This window comes from Electrona antarctica, assembly GCF_951216825.1.
Source record: "Electrona antarctica genome assembly, chromosome: 18".
NCBI classification, from domain to species: Eukaryota; Metazoa; Chordata; class Actinopteri; order Myctophiformes; family Myctophidae; genus Electrona; species Electrona antarctica.
The window spans coordinates 37786448-37810744 of NC_136799.1; the positions used below are offsets into that span (position 1 = coordinate 37786448).

Consider the following 24297-nt stretch of genomic DNA (forward strand, 5'->3'; position numbering starts at 1 on the left):
CAGACCACAGCTGATCATGCTATATAAAACCTTACACCACTCAGTTCACACGGGTGTGATTTTTTTGGTACGAACAAACACTGGTACACAGCCAGTTGTTGGAGTGGTTTGCACCACTCAAAAAAAATAATATATATATATATATATATATATATAGCAGCTGTATAAATATAGAAGATGGTAAAAATGGATTAAGTGGTTAAGATGAATGTGATAGCCTACTAACTTGTCACTGGGTCCCCCTGGAAACGAGTGTAGACAAAACATTTTCTAGTCCCCATTTGCAGCATCCCTGACTGCCATAGTGCATGTTTGTAGTGTATGAGGCTTAAATCTTATGTAGCTACTTGTACACGTTAACAAATGAAACATACAATAGATGCCCTCTGCTGGAATGTGTCACAATGACCACACTCTGTAGGTAAACAAGACAACAACCCCCAGTAAGCTGTAGTGGTTTCAATAAGGACAAATATCAATGTTTTCTTCAAATAAAAGCTTTTATTAAAACAAAATTAAGACGACTTTAAAACTCAATAGAAACCTTTTTAAAAGTATTAACACCCATATATTATATATAAAAACATAATTAACACAGATCTTTGATAGCTACAATCACATTGAAACTCACAGTACACAAGGTCAGACTTGACGGTCCGCATTTTGGTGTGAAGGGGAAATGCCTTAGGTGGTATTGACTGGAGTCAATTTGGGAGACTTTGAGAAGTGATGGTGAGCGGCTTGAGATCAGATGGAGAGCGGTCAGATCGAGTGCACAGGTATGGATGCAGTACTCTACCGTTAAATGTCAGGCCAGAGAACACGTAGATCAGATCTTTTGCAGCCACGTTATGGAAAGAGACCTGTCCCACGTCATGGTCTACAAAGACCCCCACTGCCTGTGGTTTCTCCTTCACCGACAGATTGAACGCAGAAGACACTGAGCCATATGCACGATACTGGCCAGCATCCAGCACAATGACCCAGCATTCATTCTTAACAGACATGCTGACAGGATACTTTCTGTTAAGAGATGCACTCGCCACTCCTACAGCCCAACTAGTCTTCCCCTTTACCTGGACCTCAAAGTAAAACTTCCCTGATCTGAACCCTTCCTTTGACAACACTGCATGATGTTTAAATCGCTTTCTAGCATCAGGGACATCTTGAGGTGTTGCGCCAAGCATCACTGCTTTCCCATCGGAGGACACGATGAGGTCACAGTGTGCAGTGTCTGGGTCAAGGGTCACATCCACAGCACAAGCCTTCAGCCGCTGCAGAGTGACTTCCTGATCCAGAAGAGTTGCACATCTCCTAACGCAGTTGGTATCAGGCAGTTTGAAGTCAACTACAGTGTTCTTCAGGTCCTTGTTCAGCAGAGCGGGCAGGCTTGACAGCAACAGGACAAGGCGATGGTGATCGACAAGGCGATGGTGTTCATCAAGGCAATGGTGATGCTCCAGGTCATCACGTTTCTTGTCGAGCTCAGAGATTTCCATGGTCAGTTCTTTAATGAAACCTTCCGCTTGCTGCTCTGCCGTTCTACGCCGGTCCCAAATCACCGCAACTAGACCTGGCCGGGAGCGGATCAGCTGCTCATTGAAGACTCGTGCCCTCGTAGTGAAGAGTTTGAGCTCACGGAGCCTCTGTGATCGTGCAGTTATCGCACTCTGGACTTCTGCACGTTTGGATTCGTATTCCGTCTCAAGTCGTACAATGTGGTGATTTTTGTGGTCCGTTGTCATGCAACCACAACAAATAAATGCCTGGTCAGTCTTACAATAGAGGTTAATGAGCCTGTGATGGTTCTTGCACAACCTGTCTTCAAGACCTGATAGAGGCGCAGATAAAGTGTGGCCCCTGAGGCCTGCAACTCTCAGGTGAGGCTCCAGGTGAGTCTCACAGAAAGAAGTTAGGCATACTAGACAAGACGCAACAGCCATGTCCTTCCTCGCAGAACAGATGTCACAAAGAATGTCATGAGCAGATTGGTTTTCTAGAATTTGAGCCCACTTGTGATGTCCTATAGCCAACTCGGACATGACAGTATTGACTTGCATTTGAGGTCTGGTTGGAAACCTTGCATTACACAGAGGACACTGGTAAATGACCCTGGTGTCCCAGTAGTGTTGAATACACGCCTTGCAGAAGTTGTGGCCACATGGTGTGGTGACTGGTTCGGTGACCACATCCAGACAGATCGCACAGACCAAGTGCTCACCGGTAAGAAGAAACCTGGCAGCTGCCATATCTGGGTAGGAAAAAAAATACTATATGAATCTTAAAGCCATTTCAGTTCAAGATACATTTAGCATCGCTAGTGAAAATCTACAAACTCAGACATTTAGTGTAGCCTATAGCAACATTTAGTGTATAGCAAAAGCAGGCAGCCAACTCAATAATGTACTTAAGTACAAAGTTATTTTTCTCTTCTTCTTTACTGGGCATTTCCAATTTTCAGTACCACCAACAGTTTACTTATACTCCACTACACCTCAGATACAAATATTGTAGTTTTACTCCACTACAAATTGAAAACATTAAACAACCAGGTGCTCAGAGATGTACAAGTCAATAAAGTTAATGGTAAAAAAAAGTGCTCCTTGATCAAAGGGGATGAAACTGATACAAATCGATGGACCGTTAGAGCAAATCATGTTGGTTTAATAGTATTTTCCCTTTTTTTAACTCCAGAGTGCCCGGATCCCCCCTTTTTCTCTGACATAACCACTTCAGCCCTATACATTTTGGCCATTTGAAAATGGCAGATAGCTCAGTGTGAGCTTGTAGATTTGCCATTTTCAAAAGATTTATACATTTGAAAACTTGTGAAATGGGGTTTTCTGCATAAGTACAAGTATTTTGATACCAATAGGCCTACTATAATGTAGTTTTAAGTACATTTTTAACCAGATTATTCTTGAAATATTTCTACATTGAGTATTTTAACAAGAACAAGAATCTGACATTTGATTGAATTAATACATTTTCTTCTTACCTCAACTGTGGTGCAATTAAGTTTCAAAATAAAATAAATAAATCACTCTATGTGGGTTCACGCAGGGTGGCTGTTGACATGTGCCAAACCTGTGAAAAGCTAGCGTTTTTGACTAGTGAACACAGCTGAAAGGAATCACGTTAATTGCGGGTGTGTTTCATTTAGGTTTCATCATCATCAGTGGTGGAAAGTAACTAAGTACATATACTCAAGTAGGCTACTGTACTTGTATACAATTCTCAGGTATTTGTAGTTTACTTGAGTATTTCCAATACCTTTACTTCAGAGTCAAATATTGTACTTTACTTGATCCACTACAATTATTTGAAAACGTTTTACTAGTTAGGCTACATTGTAGATTTAAATTATTACAAAACATATAGTAAACCACTTCAATAGGCTACTATAGGCTATAGGCCTACATTTTGGCCATTTGAAAATAGCTGATCCACAAGCTCACAATGCGTTGCATTGCGACGCATTGTGAGCTTGTGGATCAGCTATTTTCAAAAGATTTAAAACCTTAAATGCATAATGAGTACTTTTACTCTTAGTACTTTAAGTACATTTTGATGCCAATCCTTTTGTACTTTTACTCAAGTACATTTTGAATTCTGGACTTGTTGTGAGTAGGCCTAGTTCTATATTGCAGTATTGATACTTTTTCTTAAGTACAAATTGCAAGTACTTTTCAGCCACTGCAAATTAGTTATGAATTGTAATGTCTGTTGTCAAACAATAGTGCTTCCTTTCTCACTGTTCTCAAAGGAAGACGGAATGGAAGATAGGCTATATATTTAATAAAAAATCACACCCGTGTGAACTGAGTGGTGTAAGGTCTTATATAGACTGATCAGCTGTGGTCTGACGTAATGTCTGACGTAATGAAATCACACCCGTGTGAACTAGCAACCATTCTCATTCTTTTTGGTACGAACAGACACGGGTACATTTTTTGAGTGGTGTAAACCACTCCTACAACTGGCTTTGTTAGTGCAGAAAAAATTAGCATGGTTGCTATGTTCACCCTGTTCACCCGGGTGTGATTTCATTACATAACAAAGCCAGTTGTTAGTCTGTGCAGAAAAAATGAGCATGGTTGCTATGTTCACCCGGGTGTGATTTCATTACATCAGACATGATTTAATTACGTCAGACAGGCTATATAAGACCTTACACCACTCAGTTCACACGGGTGTGATTTTTTGACCAAGGAGAGTTTTTCGTGCAAAACAAATGCTCGGAATGGATTCAGAATCATGAAAACCCCCTAGTTTGACATGTCACAATTGTCACATGCTACTTAAAGCATGATGAAATTTGGGACATTTTGCCTTATATTGGTTGTCTATGGTGTGGTATACAAAAATGGCCATAACCTTTTTTTGCAAAGTTTTCGGCAGAGCAGGCCTCTCATTCTGTGGACCTTAATGACCAAATGATTAGAGAAAACACAAATAAAAAGTACGGCATGACATCACAGGTTAATCCTTAACCGTTGAGCTTTTGGGCCTGTGGCTCCCCGGCTATAAGCTGAACAACCAGTAGAGAGAACCATACAAGGGCTCCACATGTTCTTTGTACATCAGTGCTATTATACTAAGCATCTCAACAGTCTCTAAAGAACCGCTACAGAACTGCTGAAGAACCAATATATTGTTTTGTGTGGTTCATGAGGGAATATATAGGCTGACCCCCTTTTCAACCACATCTAACAAGACAACAATATTACAGAGAATTAATTTGTGAAGAGATGCCATGAGATAAGAAACATGTATCTAATAATCAAAATAATGTCAAATGGAAAATGTATTTGTCTTATCATGAATGACTTTGAGTTTGCAGAAATGGCAAAGAAACGGAACTTGGAAAGTCACGTTCTGACAATGAACCACCAGCTGACAATGAACCACCAGCTGACAGTGAACTGAAAAGGAACTGAAATCTCCATGTGCGTGTCATGACTGGCCACACCCCATCCACCCCCAACTGCACATTTGAAAACATTTCTGAAAAAGGTTGTTCGGGTGGATACAAGTAACTCCTCCATCTGAAACCAATTGGAAACATTTGGTTATTTATGGAAGTAGATCAGGTAAGGAGATTTGCCTTCATATTAATATCAGTAATCCTAATCTAGGATTAGGTTTGCCTTTTTTATTTTGATAATAACTATTCTTGGATGTGGTTATGAAATTGCATCTTGTTTAAATATTTAGTGTTTATATAGTCTGCTGTAGTTTTCTCCGCCAGGTCAGACTGTCAAAGGTGGGAAGGCGTCAATGTGTGTTATAATTTGGGACAATTCAATTCATTATTTGTGGCACTTTTTGCAAAACGTCCCTGCCCGCAAACTTTGGAAGTCAGTCAGCCAAGAATAGAAAATGTCTGACTGATATAATACATCTTAAGCAGATGTATAGTGTGTGTGAGTTTTGAACAAATCTGTAGGAAATAGTACCAAGAGTGGTGTAAAATCTAGTCAGGCACAAATGGATGGGGCGAGTTGTGTCATGATCCTAGGAATCCTGGGGAAAAATGTTAGTCTGTGCGACCTACATTTCAAGAGTTATAGGTATATGACAACGTATATACAACGTCTGCGTCACACGCTGCCCTGAGAAAGGCTGATTCTTACTACTTGGCCTACTCTGGGTCTGTGTGCAAAGTTTCACGCAGATCACTCCAGCGGTGCCAGATATTAGCTGTTCACAGACGGACTCGCAGACACACAGGCGAAATCTCCGGCCTTTAGCCACCCACCCTGATGGAGATCATTATAGTTTGTCTACAAAAACCAGCACATTTACTTATCAACCAAAACATTATTAAACAAGGAGTAAATGGTTAAAAGCAGGATATTTCTGGTTTAATATTGCTCATATATTAAATAGGCGGTCATTCTCACCTTGACAAACAACTGTCTCTCTTCCCTTTACAGTCAAACTTATCAACAATGTCATTGAGGACAGAACGTTATCTGGGTTCCTCCCAGGACTCTGACAGCCAGCTAGAAGCCAACCTGGAGAATGCCGACCCAGAGCTGTGCATCAGGCTGCTGCAGGTCCCTTCTGTGGTCAACTACTCTGGGGTGAGGTGTCGCCTGGAGGCCAGTGACCAGACTTGGATGGTCCAGTTCCTGGAGCTGAGCGGTCTGGACCTCCTGTTGGAAGCACTGGACCGTTTCTCTGGTCGGGGATGCTCTCGCTTTGCAGACCCTGACCTTCAGCTGACCTGCGTCACCTGTGTGCGAGCGGTCATGAACTCCTCAGCAGGCATCCACTTCATAGTGGAAAACGAGGGCTACATCCGCAAGCTCACCCAAGGTTGGTCCATGACTGCATCTGTTGAGCAAATTGCAAATACAGTACATGCAAGGCCTGTCACAAAACAGGCCATGTCATTATTATTATTGTTATTATTACCAGTAAGACGAGGGCGAGAAGTGTGCACGCATCCGCCTGGGTGACGGCAGACTGCTGGGCGAGCACTGGCACTTTGGCATGGGGGGGTCAGAATCAACATATGGAATTAATTCTGTACTGGCCATATATGGAGTGTGTCTTGCGTGTACAGGGTTTGATGAGGTCAGATCAACATATGGAATGTCAGAACAGGAAGGACGGTTGGGGAAGGATCAACATATGGAATGTCAGAACAGGTCAGCTCCATATATGGAGATCTAAGGGTTTGAGGTTTGAGGTCAGAAGGACGGAAGATGCAGGTTTTCATAGTGTAAATTGCCTAGGATGATTCAAGGGTGGGGATAGATGGTGCTTTGCCTGCTTTGGGTTGTAGGGCAAGGAATGGGTGCGGGGATGGAGGTACATTTTGTACTTTGTAAAAGTTTGAAAATGTAAATAGACGTACAAAAGATAATAACGACAATGAGAAACAGAAAACCTAAAGCAAATTGGTACTGTATGGTATGGTGCCACTGTGAGGCCAAATGATTTGAATTCATTGAAGAATGAAGGGTACGATATGTTGTGGTTCATTAAACAGATGGGACCATATTAGTGATGTGTGTACCTGTGATGCTCCACAGCCTTAGACACGTCCAACACTATGGTGAAGAAGCAGGTGTTTGAGCTGCTAGCTGCCCTCAGCATGTTCTCCTCACATGGTCACCACCTGGCTCTGGATGCGCTCGACCACTACAAGGTAAGCAGTCCGGCCACCTGCAGAGGAGTCAACAGCTTTTACACTTCACATGTCACTTTCACTGTCTCTTTCTTGACTACAACATTTGTGTGACCGATAAAAGCTTTATTGGTGCCCTCTAGTGTTGGACTATGTGCATTAAGTTAAGTCGGTCTCACTTCTCCACATGGATATTAAATTCATAAGGTGTCTGATTGTTCTCCTCAGGGTGTGAAGACCCAGCAGTATCGCTTCAGTGTGATCATGAATGAGATGCAGGCCACAGACAACGTGCCTTACATGGTCACCCTCCTCAGCGTTATCAATGCTCTCGTCTTTGGGACAGACGACCTCAGGGAGAGAGATAAGATGAGAAAGGAGTTCATCGGTAGGCTGTGGCACCAGTTTATTGTCACCTTCCCTGTTGAGCTGCTGCTGCAATCTAGTCCCTCAACCATCAGTATCTGGCAGCAAGGTCACGCTGTGGTGAATTGTTAATGCAAAAGGCATTCTCCTGTGGTGAAAATCCATGTGACCGCAGAGGAATACATCTGGCACTGGTTCTGTCTAAGAATAGATCTGATGGCCCCGTTCTCAATTAGGTTTCAAAACACCAACCTCACGTTTCCAGTAATGCATCTTTGTGGCCACTGGCCACATGAACAATGACAAACTCTCTACATACACCATGGAAAGATGGACAGCATGCCAATCATTTTTCTCAAACACAAAAACATAAAATGTATATTTGCCTGAAGTAGGACGAATTTTATCGTATGTTTATGGACATAATTATCCTTGCGAAGCCATTCAAAGAGATATCACTACCTGTACAATCTTGTAATTGGCCCCTCCCAATTATTCCTTATCAAACTCAGAAATGTTATTTATTTATATTATTTTTCATTGTCTTGCAGGGCTGCAATTTCTTGATATGCTGCTCAAATTTACGTAAGTAATCTCTCTGTGTTGGTTAAATCACTTGGTTCCTATTTCTATACATTTCATTGAATTTATCATACAGTATAAATGAAAAGATTACTTTTTAGACAGATATCTTCACTGCATTCTGTTTATTGTTGTTTAGACATTGGCAAGTTTGAGAAAAAGTTCCCAAGTTGCTTTATTTTTATCAGTGGTATATTTCTGTCCTCTGAGCTCTGAAGCCTCCAAATGCCCAGCTGTAATCTATGCTTTCCTGGCTTTCAGTGACAAAAAGGATAAAGACTTAATTATTCAATGTGAAGCTTTTAAAGAGGCCAAGGCTAAGGATGAGGACGAGCTGTTAAGGATCTATGGAGACATGGAGGTAATTGTCGCGGGCCGTATCAAAATATGGGCATTAATATCATTAACTAATTATACAGCACTTGTTGCCTAGAATAGATTCAGTGACAGTTTAATTTAGCTTGTAATGACCATGGGATGGTTTGTGTTTGTGTGTGAGTGTGGGCCTCAACCATGCTTATAGCTTCCCTGGTACCCATGCTCCCCGCCTCAGAGTCGACTGTCACTGTCTTTCATCAGCATATCTGTAACTCCTGGGCAAGCACAATCCTCTATTCAACTCTATAGCGTGTCACTTTGTTTAGCTTTCAGTTTTAAACTTAAACACAAACATTGTATGCAACAGGGGGAACAGGAAATCCAAATACTCTTTCTGCATCCATGCCGTTTTAGAATCTAAACTCAAAACAATCCCTTGGTAGCCTATATCCAATGCCAACATGAACAGTCTCTCACACCATATTCATCTAGGGAGAAACTGCCCAAATTCTAGGTTTCTCCACGGTACTTGTTTTCATGCAGGGTTCTGAAACGTACGTACGTACGTACGTTCGTTTGTAACTCTATATAGAGCAATAAGAACTGACTTGAGAGTCAAGCATGCATAGACATACTGTGTATGTAGACTATAGTTTCTGTGAATCTCCTCACATGTGTGTGTGTCTTCCCTGTTCATTTGCCACCCTCTGACCAACTAGGCTAGAATAGATCCCACCAAGCCATGAGATGTTAATCTAAACTATAGCCAATGGTAACTTGATTTGACCATGACATTATTTAACTCAAGTGAGGTCGGACAACACCACAGGTAAACACAGAGAGCATGTCACTTTATGACATGTGTGAAATTGAATCAGCTGTGTTTGCCCACCACCGATAATGTTTACATCATTGCATATTTACTGCTATTGGCATGATCCTCTTAATAAGCCTTCCATCCTACAGACGTTGCTGCATCTGGAGCCTAATCACTGTGACATCTGGCAGGCCCTGGAGGCTCCGGGTAACAGAGCCATCCTGCTGGCCCAAGACTGTGAGTTTACACATGCATTTTAGATGAATACAAACAGAAACCAGATTTGTATGTCTGTTCAATTTGTGTTTTTGTTGAGTAAAGTCATGGGTCATGAAGTGGTTTACAGTGAATGTATATATTGGCTATTATTCACATAATTCGTAGTGAGACGCTATAGTTTCCATCCCCGATTGTAATGTAAGAGCAAAATAGTCCCTGTGTGAACGTCAACGTTATTGAGAGGGGAAAGTCGTTTTTACATTTGGTTTCTCTATGCCTATGCTTTTGGGGGTTCCAGCTCCGATGGAATCCTCTGAGAAGATCATGCAACGCTTGCTGTTTTTCTCCAAAGGCAAGAGTGAGGCAGGTCATGATGAGGTTGACGGCCAGCTGGTCAGGAAGACCATTCAGACAGAGCAGGTGGATGGAGACAAAGATAGACCTGGCAGAAGCACCTCAACCCCACCGTCTGCCTCTCCTCCACCTCCACCTCCACCCCCACTTCCAGGGGCCTGCCCAACCTGCGCGTGCCCAACAAGGGCAGGTCGACGCCCGGACAAAAAGATGAAGAAGTTCAACTGGCAAATGATTCCTACCATTTCTAGTGAGTGTACTAAAGGAACCCTGTGCATTTTCTAAGATTAATTTTGAAATACTGTCAGGCTAGTTGCAGCCCTGCAGTGTGATATGAAAGGAATGCCGTCAGTCTATGAGAACATAAGCAGTTCTTCTCTTTGCACCTGGACACAGATCACTCCATGTGGGCGTTGGCTCAGAAGGTCCCTCCCCCTCTGCAGCCTGACTACAGCAGCATCGAGGAGCTGTTCTGTTTCCCAGTGAAAGAGCACAAAGACAGGGGGGCAGCTGCTCCGGTCAAGAAGGAGTCTAAAAAGGTAGTCAACACTCAATGCAGCGCCTCAGAGCTTCCGCACTCCAATTTCAAAATGCGGAGTAATCAATGATAGATATGCTCTAAATATCTTCCCTTCATCCTTTTCTCCTAGACTTTCATTGATGATTTCACGAAAAACTTGAAATTGAACATATTTCTGAAGCAGTTCAAATGGTGAGATATTTTCCCAGTATTCCTTACGTCACCATGTTGTTCTGTCCCTAAGCTGAGTATTTCGCCCCCCTTCTCCACCCAGCTCAAGTGAAGACTTGGTAGCTATGATCCAGAATGGGGATCGGAACCAGTTTGACGTGGAGCTGCTTAAAGAGCTTCAAAAACTCCTTCCAGAACAACAGGAGGTTGGCACTACGTGCACGTTTGCATAACTTGGACAAAACATTCTCATCCATAATTTACTTTGCATTAACAAGTCAAATTGTGAATCAATTCTGCCTAAATGTAGATTGAAAAGCTGAAGTCATTTCAAGGAGAAAAAGACAATTTGGCTAATGTAGACCGCTTCTACATCTCACTTCTCGCTGTCCCATGGTAAATGTTCTTAATTTTCCTCTATCTGTCTGCAGACTATGTAGGTAACACGATGGAGAATCTGTCTTAAATTGAACTATTGTTTTCATGCCTGTTGTCATCATCAGATGCATTTCCCTTCTTGCCTCTCCAGGTATGAGTTAAGAATTGATTGTATGCTCATGTGTGAAGAAACCGATTCAGTGATAGAGATGTTCAAACCTAAAGTCCAACTGGTGGAGGAAGCCTGCCAGTGTAAGTCAACAGTATTCTCTAATCATGTAATCATACATTTCCATTGCTAATATCATGTTCACACTGAACCCCCTCTGTCTATCATTAATAAATTATGAATAATGTTAATTGAAAATTCCAGTCTGGAATCACCGACCTTTCCCTTGAAAACTGCCATGCCCATGTTTGAACATAAGCAATATACACAACCTATATTTTCACAGCCCTCATGGACAGCAATCTCTTGCCCAGTTTCTGCAGGCTTATCCTGGATGTGGGAAACTTCCTGAACTATGTAAGAAGTGCTCAATTAGATTTACTGACATTTCAACTGTGATCGTGATCTTAATGATATCTGTCTACATCTAGGAAAGTCAAAAAAAGAATGCAGAAGGGTTCAAGCTCGGCTCTCTGCTCAGGCTCAGTGAGACCAAAGCCAATGAGAGTGGCATCACACTGCTACATCACATCCTGGAGGTACATATGATTCTTCAGAATTTAAAAAATTAAACAACACATTTGCCTTTTTTACCAATATTTCCACTTTAACATATTGTCTTATTGTACAGAAAGCAGAGCAAAACCATCCAAAACTGTTGGAACTGCAAGATGATATTGAGAAATGTGAAGAAGCAGCGGGGTAACCTACTTTCCAGATACTCAGTTTATGTTTTAATTTTGTGGATCTGTAATTGTGATTAAAAAGTAACTGTGCCACAATTGTATTCAGAGTTAAGCTGGAGTCTATCCAATCAGAGGCTAGTGACTCACAGAAAGGCCCTAAAGAGCCTAGTATAAAGGGAATAATTAGTGCCTTACTAAAACAACTGGAGGACACGGCCAAGAAGGTCTCCAACTCTGAAGAAGATGTGACAGAACAATATGAAAAAGTCATTGAGGTAAGTACAGATTTTCTCCACATTCCCTCCGTGGAGAGAATTCCAAAATATAAAAGCCATGGGAATCCTCATGTTTCCCAAACGTCACTTTCCTCTCCACTAGGAAAGCCTGCAGGCATGCAGAGATTTAGAGAAGAAGTTCTTGGAGATTGACAAAAAGAAACGTGAGCTGGCTGTGTACCTCTGTGAAGATGCTGATCAGCTCTCCCTGGAGGAGCTCTTTGGAACTATGAGGACTTTCCGGAGACTCTTCATCAAGGCCTTGAAGGTTAGCAAGCTTGCATGTGCCAACCCATTGTTGTAATACTGTTAATTTCTGCAGCAAAGTTCAACAAGGCACTTCAAAGTGCTTTACACAAAACATTAAGACAAAATGCAAAAGAAACAAATAAAAGAGCAGAGCAAGACATTAATCAATAACCTCAATAAAAGGCCACAAAAACATGAAGGTCTTCAGCTTTGATATACTGTAAAGCAATTTGTTCCGCATACAGTACGTGTATGTGGTTCATAAAAAACTGAAAGCTGTTTCTTCACATTTAGTGTTGACTCTGGGTTCAGAAAGAAGACAACCTGAGAGGTTTGGATGGTTCACAATCATCAGTGTATATAGAAAGTGATTTCAGCGATTACACCATGTTTACTCTCCCACGCCCAGGAAAACGAAACCAGAATAAAACAAGCAGACAAGGTGGAGAAGAGAAATAAACAACTGACAGAAAGACCGAACGGAGAGAATTTAAAAATAAGTGAGCGCTCTCTCTCTCTCTCTCTCTCTCACTCACTCACTCACTCATTCACTCACTCACTCACTCACTCACTCACTCTCTCTCTGTTGTCCTTGCACTGCTCTGCACAAGAAACAAATACATTCATTTGAATTAAAGTATTTATCTTAAATCCTCTGCCCTCTGTCCCCATCAGTTAAAAGAGGTGTCCTGCCACAAAACGATCGCATCATCGACCATCTCTGGGCAGGTCTCAGGAAGGGTGTCCCCCTGAGTATGTCACGTCCCGGGTGTGATTTGGAAAGACATAGAGATACTGGCCCATCTGGTAAGGACAAGAGCTCGTGGCTTCCATCCACAACTCCTAGCTTCACAAACTGAACTGTAAAGCCTGTATGCGTCAGTCCAACGTTTCGGCGGTTAAGCCCTGATGAAGGCTTAACCGCCGAAACGTTGGATTCATTTTTGTCTTACCTGCTGTCCTAATAAAATATTGGCACTCTGGCTATTGGCGTGTGTGGCCACCTTCTTGTTTTTTCAAGATTTCCTCCACGAGTTACAATCCTATCCTATTTTATGTCTCTTCTGATGGAGACAGATAATTGCAACAATGAACTAGAAATGCACTCTGTCGAGGTGCAGACTTGCTCCTTGCACACACGTAGGCCATACTTGTGCGCAAGCAGAGCGCGCAAGTACTGCTACTAACTAATGTCTATTACAACTGCTGTTCTAAATCCTTTAGACCCGTTATTGGGCCTCATGCGCCAATAAGTTCCTAACTTTTCCTCTTACATTTCTTCCTAAGTGAATTCCTAAGAGAAGTCCAGTCAGATTCATGAAACGTTCTTAAGTAGGCAGAATTGTTCGTAAGCATGTTCTTATGATGATGAATCCAAATCCTCGTAACTTGAAGGGGTGTGCCAGTTCATTCAAATTATCATAGGTAGACGCCCCATATATCCTAATTAGCATCCTAATTACCATAGGGAACCACCCCACCAATCCCATATAAGGCATTGGGAATTCACTTTCCTACCTGTGTTCACCCAGGTGGGTGTGGTTTTGCATGACTCCATGGCCTTGCCTGCAGTCACACCTGTGTGTGATTGCAGCACACAGAAATCACAGGACCTCACACATAGAAATAAAGTTGAGTGAAGTCAAGAATACCTAAACTAAAGTCTAAATATGGTGGAACACCAGACTCCAAACATTAAAAATCAATAATACTGTGGAGGTACTGAAGTGAACAGAAATTTTCATATTTTCAATATTTCAATATTTTCAATGTTCATGAATGTATTTTATTATTTATCTCACAATAGTCAACTGGGTGGGGTGGGGGTTATGTGGTGGGTATGGTGTGTTTGTTTGGGTTGGGTTGTGAACTCTAAACCAGTGGTTCTCAAACATTTTCATGTCAAGGACCCCCAAATTGACATGCATTCTGCAGACCCCCATATGAAAATATTTTCTGCTAGGGAAAGATTTATTAAAATGTTTCGAAAATAGCCGATCTACAAGCTCAAAATGGGCAGTAATGGGACGCGTTTGTGAGCTTGTAGATTGTCTATTTTCAAAGTATAAAATGGGATTAAAGTGGTAAAATGTTCCATATTTTGCTGTGGACTGCCTGGAACTTCCTCAAGGACCCCTTGAGGTCCTCAGACCAAACTTTGAGCATCATGCAGATGGCGCTGTTTTTCCTTTATGTTTTCAGATTGCACTTAAGAAAGAAAAAGGCACCCTAAGGGTGCTCTACAGTGTGCGTAGATTCTGTTCTTACCTACGAACAAATCACAGCTAAGAAAAGATTGAGGGATCCCAAAACCTTCTTAAAAACTTCCTAAGTGGGTCTAAGAACAAATTTCCTCTTAAGAACTTCTTAATAACGGTTGGCGCATGAGGCCCATTGACCTTATATATATTGAAGCGTACCTTAGTTACGTCACCATCAACAGCCAATAAGAGACCACCATTCTTACCGACATACATACATAGGCCTACATGTATACATACGTACGGTACGTTACCTTTTACCCACCCAACATTGAAACATATCTTAATTACGTCACCATCAACAGCCAATTATAACCATGCATACCATACATACATTCCACTTTCGGTCCAGCCGACCACAGTACTTGCGCGCTCTGCTTGCGCAAGTACCTAAAATAAAGCGGGACATCTAGGGTCCAATCCGGTGTGCCGTCTCCTTCAAATAACTTTATTGACATTGTCATCCAGTAGGTATTGTACCTGGGACACCAGGGTCTAAATGTCTCATAACTATAGCACTGCACATGTGCTTGTTATTGTATTAACATACTCTACCATATAAAGTAGCCGAGATTGGTTAAAACTACAATCTGTCATTGTTGGAATACCTGTGGCTGCTGTGCTGTAGACATGGATGAAGAGGAGGGTGATGAAGGCACTTTAAAGGAAATGGTGGAGGAAGCAGTTCCTGTAGAACAGAAGGAGGCTACAGAAGAACAGGGTGTAGTTGTGAGCGGGGCACCCTCAGACCCCAAAGGCAATGATACAGCAGTCGGTAAGATAATCCATGAAGGTAATCCATGTTTTAAAGTCGAATTTAGATCACATTTGTAATGCTAGTCTCTTCTTGGTGTGTTTTATACAGAAGTCCTTTATTGGTTTTGTGTTTTTATTGCATTTTATTTTATGCATTTGTATTTTACATTTGCTGTACACATTATTATACACTGATTAGTGTTTTTGTGAAATCAGTGTGCCGAAAACAGTTTTGTTTGCTATCAAATGTATGTTTATATATAAAACCCTCACCACACTTGAGTCAACTCATTTCATGTTGTCTTTTCCATTTTGTCTCTCTGAAACACAAGGTGACAGTGGAGACTGCTGCTGCTGCATGTTACTGTGAGGTAGGTCATATGCAGTGGCCAGTGGTGGAAAATTTATAAAAGGTTTTTGCATATAGCACATCTAAAGCTCACAATGAGTTGCATCGCGAGTCGCGATGCATTGTGAGCTTGTAGATTGTCTATTTTCAAATGGCCAAAATGTATATAGGCCTGAAGTGGTTACTGTATGTTTTGTAATAATAATACAAATCTACAAAGTAACTAGTACGTTTTCAAATAATTGTAGTGGAGTAAAAGTACAATGTTTTCCTCTCAGATGTATAGTGGAGTAGAAGTAAAAGTACTGAAAATACAGTACTTGAGTAAATTGTACACTACAGAGACGCATGTGTTAAAAAAAAAGTTACTGTGAGGTATGTGTTGGTCTAACTCTGCGTTGTGCTAAAAAAAAGGACCCCCCCCCCCCCCCCCCTCCCCCTCAAGGAACCCAGGGGGTACTTGCTGGACCCCACTTTGAGAACTGTAAGCTAGTCTAACATATACTGGTGTGTGGATTCCATTTATTTTCATATTGTTTAACACACGCATCTTCAATTGACACATATTTTGACTGGACTAACCTGAAGATGAGGAGTACCACAAATAAACTGCTTTTTACTGGTGTAAAATGTATCTAAGTCTAACTCGTGTTTTCCCCATCTTACAGAGTTGTTCAACTTGTGAAGAATTCAAGAGGGTTGTCTTTTTAGTGCTTTGTCAGTTTTCTGTGCCCTTATTTTGTAACCACATACAGTAAATGGGACTGTTTAATCTACTAACAATATGCAGTCATGTGCTCCCTGAAGAAATAATCTGGCTCCACTGAAAGATATAATATGAAATATAAAGATATTTTAACTTAATATTAATTAAAATAATTAAGCAAGCAATATTTGTTTGATTTTACATGTCATTAAAGTTTACTTATCTACCAAGTGCCTCCTTTAATGCAAGAACTAATTAATTAACTAACTAATTAATTGAAAATGTTGACCTTTAATCCATTCTATTCCCTTATTATTATTATTATTATTATTATTAGTAGTAGTAGTAGTAGTAGTAGTAGTAGTAGTAGTAGTAGTAGTAATAGTACAAGTATTAGTATTATTAGTATTAGGTCTATTTATTTATTTCAAGAGGAAAAAGGAGGACATGGGATTTCTGGTCTTTATGAATTATACCAAAGAAATAACAAATTATTGCCTATGTATAAGAGGTTGAATATATTTCGATTCTTGCTTCATATGTGATATTTTGATATGGTTGATTCTAAAAAAAATAACGTATCAATATATTTTTATATTAAAATAGACTAATACGATTTGGCACACCAGTTGCTCTTTCTATTTATATTATAACAAATTGTGATGTTTTAATATGTCAATAAAAAGTGAGTTTATGATGAACTGATCATTTTGTTCGCATCCCTTTTAGCATTTTGTGGTTATCTAGTAGCATATCTACGTTTGATCTTTCTGTGGTTAGTGGTTACACGTACGCGGACTAGATACGCGCCACCAGTCCAGACCATGGGGACAGTTACGCACTGCACGTCTGGCGCTGACATCACGGGATAGCCTCTTAAGTTACCGATATGGCATTGCTATGCATTGAAACAATCTAGTCTTCTTCAGACGACTGCCTGGGCCACCATCATGTCGTTCTCCTGGTCGTCAAAAGACCACAAAGGTTATACGAATGCACCTACCGCCACAGGGGTGAAGCGACCACGGAATGACACAGGGAACAAAGTAACCGTAGTGCTCGGCGCGCAATGGGGTGATGAAGGCAAAGGAAAGGTGGTCGATTTGCTGGCGACTGAAGCTGACTTGGTTTGCAGATGTCAGGTAGGCATATTAAACCTACGATTTCATCTCAAAATTCACACGTTTGGCCTTATATTGTTACTGGGGGGACAAGTATGTTTCGCCAAGTATTCTGCGCTCAATCATTTAAATGTCATCACGACACATACTGTAGTATTCCCTAGTGCAACAGGTGCGAGAGAGCTATTAGATTTAGTGGGGACCGACTACTGTAACTTGTTTCTATTTGATTGTTTCTGTTGTTGTGGTAGGCTGTTAGTTAGTGTAACTTGTTCATTCTTACATTAATGAAAGAACACCTTTGGACTTTTACACCAGACTTCAAATGACTTGTTATGGGATGTGTTACAAATGCATAGCCTAATTTGTCCATTTTTAGCTGTTGTGCATGTGTAACATGAGCAGGTTGAACTTGAGCTTTCTCTCAAGAGGATTCTACAAACTCAACAGGGCAAACATAATTTACTGGCGATTCAGCTGTGCAAAATAACTAAGGCTACACCCACCAACAGTGGGTATTTCTAAAATGACTCTTAGGCTAAACATATATGTATTCAAATTGTCTTGCTTGCACCTAAACCCTTAAAATGGTCCTGTTTCTTTTCAATCACAGGAGGAGTTACATAATATTCTACTCAGAAACCAGTCCTAACCTGGATAGTGTGAAACCACTGCACAGTTGCTGTGTTGTATTCTCAACACTGACAGTTAGCACTGTGTGATATGGGGGCTTGGTCACCCCACCCGCTGAGCATGTGCGAGGTCACATTCTCAGGGTGACTTGACATGTGAGAAGGCCAGCTCTTAGCCAGAGGGCACAGAACGGAGGATACACCATGCACCAGCCAAGTCTGTTAAAATAGGTCCTGGGGGGACATGTTGAATTAGGAAGAGGGGAGTTTGCAGACGTTTATTACCCACTCACTAAAATAAAATTAGATTATATTCACTGTATTGTATCCCAATTTTGTTGTTGTGCTTTTAATGTCACTGAGAGTTCCATTTGTCTTTTGGAGTGACAGGCCTGCAAGGGTCCATTTGGTTCCTGTAACTCTCATTTTGCTGAGAACACCCTGGCTGGAGCCGACTTCAGCACGTTGAGAACCAGCTATACGAAATTGCAATGCTTGTAAAACTATCAGTCTGCCAGAGTTTGCTCACACACACCACATGTGCTGTACCTATTCTGATTCGTAGGGGGGTAACAATGCCGGTCACACAGTGGTAGTGGATGGCAAGGAATATGATTTCCACCTTCTCCCCAGTGGAATCATCAACAGCAAGAGCATATCTCTCATTGGTAAGGGCCTCAATAATATTGTCTGTGGCGGTCAGTACAGTGCATATCTTTGTACTGTCAACATCATCACACAGTTGCAAGTCTTGACTGCAGTTAACCTCTGTCTGCTCTCTAAGGTAACGGTGTGGTCATACATTTACCTGGCCTGTTTGAGGAAGGCGACAAGAATGAAAAGAAAGGTAATTTGTCCAAAAACAACTGGACTTTAACATAACGGTCACTGTAAAGATAAGACTGACGTCAGTTCACATGCTACTTGTTTGCTTTTCTCTTACTATAGGTCTCAAAGGCTGGGATAAGAGACTGATTGTCTCTGACAGAGCTCATCTTGGTATGTATGTATACACACAGTATCCAGTGGTGTAACTTTACACCACTTACATTTACTCAAGTACTCTAAGTACAATTCTGAGGTAGTTTTCAGTACTAGAGGCAAATATAGTGCTTTTAATCCACTACAATTATTTACTAGTTACTTTGTAGATTTTGATTATTATTACAAACAACAAACAACATACATTAACCACTATATAATATACAATTTGGCCATTTGAAAATAGTGGATCTACAAGCTCACATTGTGATGCATTGTGAGCTTGTAGATCTGTTATTTTCAAAAGATTTTTGTACATTTTATACATTTGAAAACTTGTGAACTGGGACATTCTGCATAATTAATATTTTCTACTTTTGGTACTTTTAAGTCGATTTTGAATGATACCAATGCTTTAGTACTTTTACTCAAGTACATTTTGAATTCAGGACTTTTTCTTGTAACCGAGTATTTCTACATTGCAGTATTATTGATACTTATACTTAAGTAATAAAAGTGAATACTTTCTCCACCACTGACAGTATCTAGTCTGCTATTTGATGGTCATCGAGAAACTATAGGGTTCTTTGGCTTCGATATGTTTAGACTGAATAAGTGTTGAAGGTGACCCTTCATTCATTCGTTTTTTGTCTCCTGCGTAACAAAGCCCTGTTGATTTAGCTCTGAGATACTCACTCTCAGAGTTAAATCGACACTTTAAATACTATAACGGTTAAACCAGGATATTTCTGTGTCAGTGTTTGATTTCCACCAGGTTGTCGATGGTTTGCAGGAGACCCAGAGGCAAGCACAGGAAGGACAAAAGTAAGGGTATAAGAAAGACAATGGCAATACAAATAAAAGCGTGTGTGTGTGTGTGTGTGTGTGTGTGTGTGTGTGTGTGTGTGTGTGTGTGTGTGTGTGTGTGTGTGTGGGTGTGGGTGTGGGTGTGTGTACTTGTGTGTGTGTGTGTGTGTGTGTGGGTGTGTGTACTTGTATTACTATACTTTTGAGGGCCAAAATAGACAATAGGTGGCTCAATAGACATGCCCAGGACAATTTTTTGTGAACACCTATACCTGAGTGTACCAGATCATCCAGAGGAGATTTAAAGTCATATCTGTTCGTTTTATGTTTCTCAGCATTGGAACAACCAAGAAGGGAATTGGTCCCACTTATTCCAGCAAAGCATCTCGCACTGGCCTTCGTGTGTGCGACCTTCTGGGTGACTTCAAGGATTTCTCTGGCAGGTAGGCATGGTGGTAAACATTCATAGATTAATCACCCATGTCCATGCGCAAACAGTCGCAAAACAGTGTGATTCACGAGTGTATCCGTTCGTGAATCTGTAAATCCTTTCAGATTCAAGAACCTTGTCCAGCAATATCAGTCCATGTATCCAACTTTGACAGTTGATGTTGAGGACCAGCTGAAAAAGCTCAAGGTACATATTGCAGAAATTGATATGATGAAATCCGTTCTTAACCAGAGTCCCCCTACACCAAGTCTTTTACCAAATCTCCTCACCGAAAATAACACGGTGCAACGCAACACGCTGTGAGCTTGTAGGCCTGCTATTTTCTCCTAATGTTCAGCTATTATGTCATGCCTAGAATACTAGAATAGGGATGCTGGGGTTCATGTGGTTATGAATTGGGCTGCTGTATTTCTGTCTTCTGCAGGAGTACGGTGAGAGATTGCGGCCAATGGTGAAAGATGGGGTCTATTACATGTATGAAGCTCTTCATGGATCTCCAAAGAAAATTCTTGTTGAAGGGGCCAATGCTGCTCTCCTTGACATTGACTTTGGTAAGGCTTTTCAGTGATAAAAACGGATCTTGATTTGTATATATATATATAATTATTATTTTATTTTTATTTTTTACTTTAGGTTATATGAAATGGCATTTGAGCTGTTGTTATATATATCCTCCCTCTCGACAGGCACATATCCTTTTGTGACATCGTCAAACTGCACCGTGGGTGGGGCATGCACCGGTCTCGGCATCCCTCCTATGAACATCGGTGATGTATTTGGTGTATCAAAGGCCTACACTACCAGGGTCGGAATTGGAGCCTTCCCCACAGAGCAACTCAATGTAGGAGCTCACTACACTGACTTTATACATTACACTTAATCCTCAAGTCACCATTGAACATATAGGAATTGACCTATATGAAATCGAAGCTGAACTGCGGTACAATCTTGGGTTGTATATCTGGGCATGATATATGAGTCTAGATGTGCTCTGTGAGCGAGAAAGTTGTGATTCCATTCACTCTCATTGTATAGTGACAGGACTCACACTTTAAGTAGGCTACATAAGCAAATGCAAAAAACAGATACTACCAATATATTAAAAATAAAATCCTGGTACAATTTCTAATTATTTGGGGAAGGAGAAATGACTCTATTCATGTTATATTACCCTTGACAGACGTTCTGTAATCTAATCCGAATGGATAAATCCCTAATATTGGTGTAACAGAAACGCTGCACGCTGAACTCCACCATCAGTAGTTGAAATAGGTTAATATGTATGTACTAGGATTCTTTTTTTCTTTTCTTTTTTTACAGAATCCACTTTGTTTGCATTTGTTTATATGTTAAAAGTCTGATTTGTATACCTTACCTTTTTACAATGTAAATGCAATTACAGAGCACAGTAACAACAGATAAAGATGATGGACAATATTTGGATTGATATAATACCCAGGTAGTTACTAACACAACCCAAGGTTCTATCACAGTCCAGCATCACCTCAAATCTCTTTATTGCTCATGTGATCTTTCTGTTGAATGATAAATCATGTAACTGTACTGTATATTATGTAATTCATTGTATTATTGAATTTGATATGTACAGCACTGTATGTTTGCCATCATGTGATTCAAAGGAGCTGTCAGATTTTGTGAGACACATGCTCAAGCATTCTTTACCGCCTATGCAGATCACATGTTCACACGGATAAATTTAGTACCAGAGTTCAAGATAGGTTAACTGTTTTGACTTGGGCTTCGGTCAGCTCACGTGAGAGCTGGCCAGAGTATTAGTAGCATGCTTTTTACGTATTATCCCTCTCCCATTATACATAAAGTATAATGGGAGAGGGATATTACGTAAAAAGCATGCTTTTTACTTTAACATGTAAGAATGTTGTGAATGTATTGGTTACACAATATTAAAATATGTGTAGTGATTATTTGATAACCTTTCTGTAGGCGGCAGGTGAGCTTCTGCAGACAAGGGGACGTGAGATTGGCGTCACCACAGGACGGAAGCGTCGCTGTGGCTGGTTGGACCTGGTCATCCTCAAATATGCCCACATGATCAATGGATTCACCGCGTAAGTGGATAGAGCGGATGGGATGGGCTGTGTGTGATCAAATCCAATAAAAACATGTCTCTTTATTATGACAGACCCTTTCCCCTGATTTATACTTGGTTGTGCACCAACATTTGCACTGAGACACGTTGTGAGCTTGCTACTTTCTTTCTGTGTGCTGCACTGACGTACAACTGAGTATAAATCGGTCTTTAGAGTTCTTTGGTACTGACTTTTTCCACATCTTTGTAAATCAATTGAATGAGAGCGAGTAAGCATGTACATTAATACATACTGTACACATTAACAGCATTGTAACTTCTCCTATAGCATTGCTTTGACAAAACTTGACATTCTGGATGTGATGGATGAAATCAAAGTTGGAGTTGCCTACAAAATCGCCGGCAAACGAGTTCCCCATTTCCCAGGTATGTGAACAGAACAGCAGAAAGCTAGGGAAAACTTAGCTGCCTACCGTGATTGCAGAAAACGCCTGTGTCTGTGCAAGATTGCCTATTTTCATTGATTGATTGATTGATTGATTGATTTCATTGCTCCATAGCCAACATGGAGGTTTTGCACAAAGTAGAGGTGGAGTATGAAACTTTCCCGGGCTGGAAATCAGACACAGCTGCAGCCAGGAAGTGGAGCGACCTTCCACCAAAGGCTCAGAACTACATCCGTTTCATTGAGAACCACATTGGAGTTCCAAGTAAGTGTGATCATTGTGATGTAACAGAAGGCAGGTTTAGATATGTGATCTTACCTACTGAGGTATCATCAGCAAACATTTTACTTTGTAATCCTGGTATTTCAAGACATTACACAAAGCCTGAACAGATAACAGTTCAAGGCTCAATGGACCAGAATGCAGAATAGTTGAGAAAGGCCCAGGATTCAATAGACTGTATTTGCCATGTATACATATATGTATACATATATGTATACATATATGTATACATTGCGTGTATGCGCTGTGAAATGTGGTTTTATAAATATTTTGCAAATGAAAAGTACTAATAAGAGCTTGTGCATAAATAATAACTAAATGAGTACCATTGGAACGCAGGTTATATATTTATTTTTCCATTTCCTGAATAGTAGCGCTTTTGGGCATGGTTTGTACCTGACAGCGATGCTATAATTGCACCCTCCCTGGGTTACTGAGGAATTATATGTATGTTATGTTGCAAACTAAAAGAAAAATATAGATTTTTCTTTCTTTTTTTTCTTAAGAGTGATATGTTATATATTGCAGCACCGCTGCCTGTAGGCCTTTTTATTAGACCCCAAATACTACAGGAGGAATCATCTATAGATCTTATAGTGACATTTCTGAAATGTCCAGTAGATGGCACTATTTGATCAGTTAAACAATGTCATGTTGGTTGCTGATGCTCTTCTTTCCTCTGCCTCTAGTCAAGTGGGTCGGTGTTGGAAAATCCAGGGAGTGCATGATCCAGATGTTCTAATCAATGGACTCGGGAGATACTCTCACCTGGCCTTGGTGGAAGCACAGAGGATTTTGAATGATTCTACACCTTTTCAATACATAAATGTTGAACTGTTGAACACATACAACAAGACAGCACTATTTTGTAGCTGAATTAATATTGCCTGTGAACCTTAGTTTTGTAACCGTGCCAGTCAAACAGAATTATGATTTCATATTTATGAAGTCAATGTCATCGATCTACTGTGCAAAAATGGTAATAAGGTAATCTTAGGGGCCCCCAGGAAGATTATGCACACTGGTTTGATTTTCACAGATGACTACAAGCTGTTTGTGTTTGGACTGTCTGACTACAAAATAAACATGATGGCGTCTTAGCCACTATGGCAGTTTTATTTATGATGTGATTTCTGATAAGACTTGACTGATATATGAGAGAGAGAGAGAGAGAGAGTATGAAGACATT

General features: G+C 40.7%; 3 protein-coding genes across 3 annotated transcripts; 2 read left to right on the top strand and 1 right to left on the bottom strand.

Moving 5' to 3' along the window:
- Positions 1-481: 481 nt before the first annotated feature.
- LOC306941968 (tripartite motif-containing protein 75-like) lies at positions 482-3116 on the bottom strand. The gene is made up of 2 exons (XM_079527612.1): positions 2999-3116; positions 482-2251 (listed from the first exon to the last, which is right to left on the bottom strand). Exon 2 carries the CDS (start codon positions 2247-2249, stop codon positions 705-707), a length of 1545 nt encoding a protein of 514 aa, XP_079383738.1. The 5' UTR covers positions 2250-2251; positions 2999-3116; the 3' UTR covers positions 482-704.
- A 2838-nt stretch (positions 3117-5954) lies between these two features.
- On the top strand, positions 5955-16539 carry LOC306941881 (inverted formin-2-like; the record flags this gene model as incomplete). The annotated part of the gene is made up of 22 exons (XM_079527521.1): positions 5955-6324; positions 7047-7162; positions 7370-7529; positions 8059-8092; positions 8351-8450; positions 9374-9461; positions 9796-10047; positions 10194-10336; positions 10448-10509; positions 10592-10694; positions 10799-10884; positions 11018-11118; positions 11322-11392; positions 11467-11574; positions 11667-11737; positions 11828-11996; positions 12100-12264; positions 12655-12745; positions 12921-13052; positions 15135-15299; positions 15595-15633; positions 16280-16539. The coding sequence occupies 21 exons, from the start codon at positions 5955-5957 to the stop codon at positions 15630-15632; spliced, it is 2625 nt and encodes an 874-aa protein (XP_079383647.1). The 3' UTR covers position 15633; positions 16280-16539.
- A 619-nt stretch (positions 16540-17158) lies between these two features.
- Positions 17159-24204, top strand: adss1 (adenylosuccinate synthase 1). The gene is made up of 13 exons (XM_079528851.1): positions 17159-17459; positions 18636-18738; positions 18855-18917; positions 19019-19069; positions 19810-19876; positions 20194-20301; positions 20414-20495; positions 20734-20860; positions 20996-21150; positions 22275-22399; positions 22709-22806; positions 22941-23090; positions 23798-24204. Exons 1-13 carry the CDS (start codon positions 17268-17270, stop codon positions 23848-23850), a joined length of 1374 nt encoding a protein of 457 aa, XP_079384977.1. The 5' UTR covers positions 17159-17267; the 3' UTR covers positions 23851-24204.
- The last annotated feature ends 93 nt before the right edge of the window (positions 24205-24297 follow it).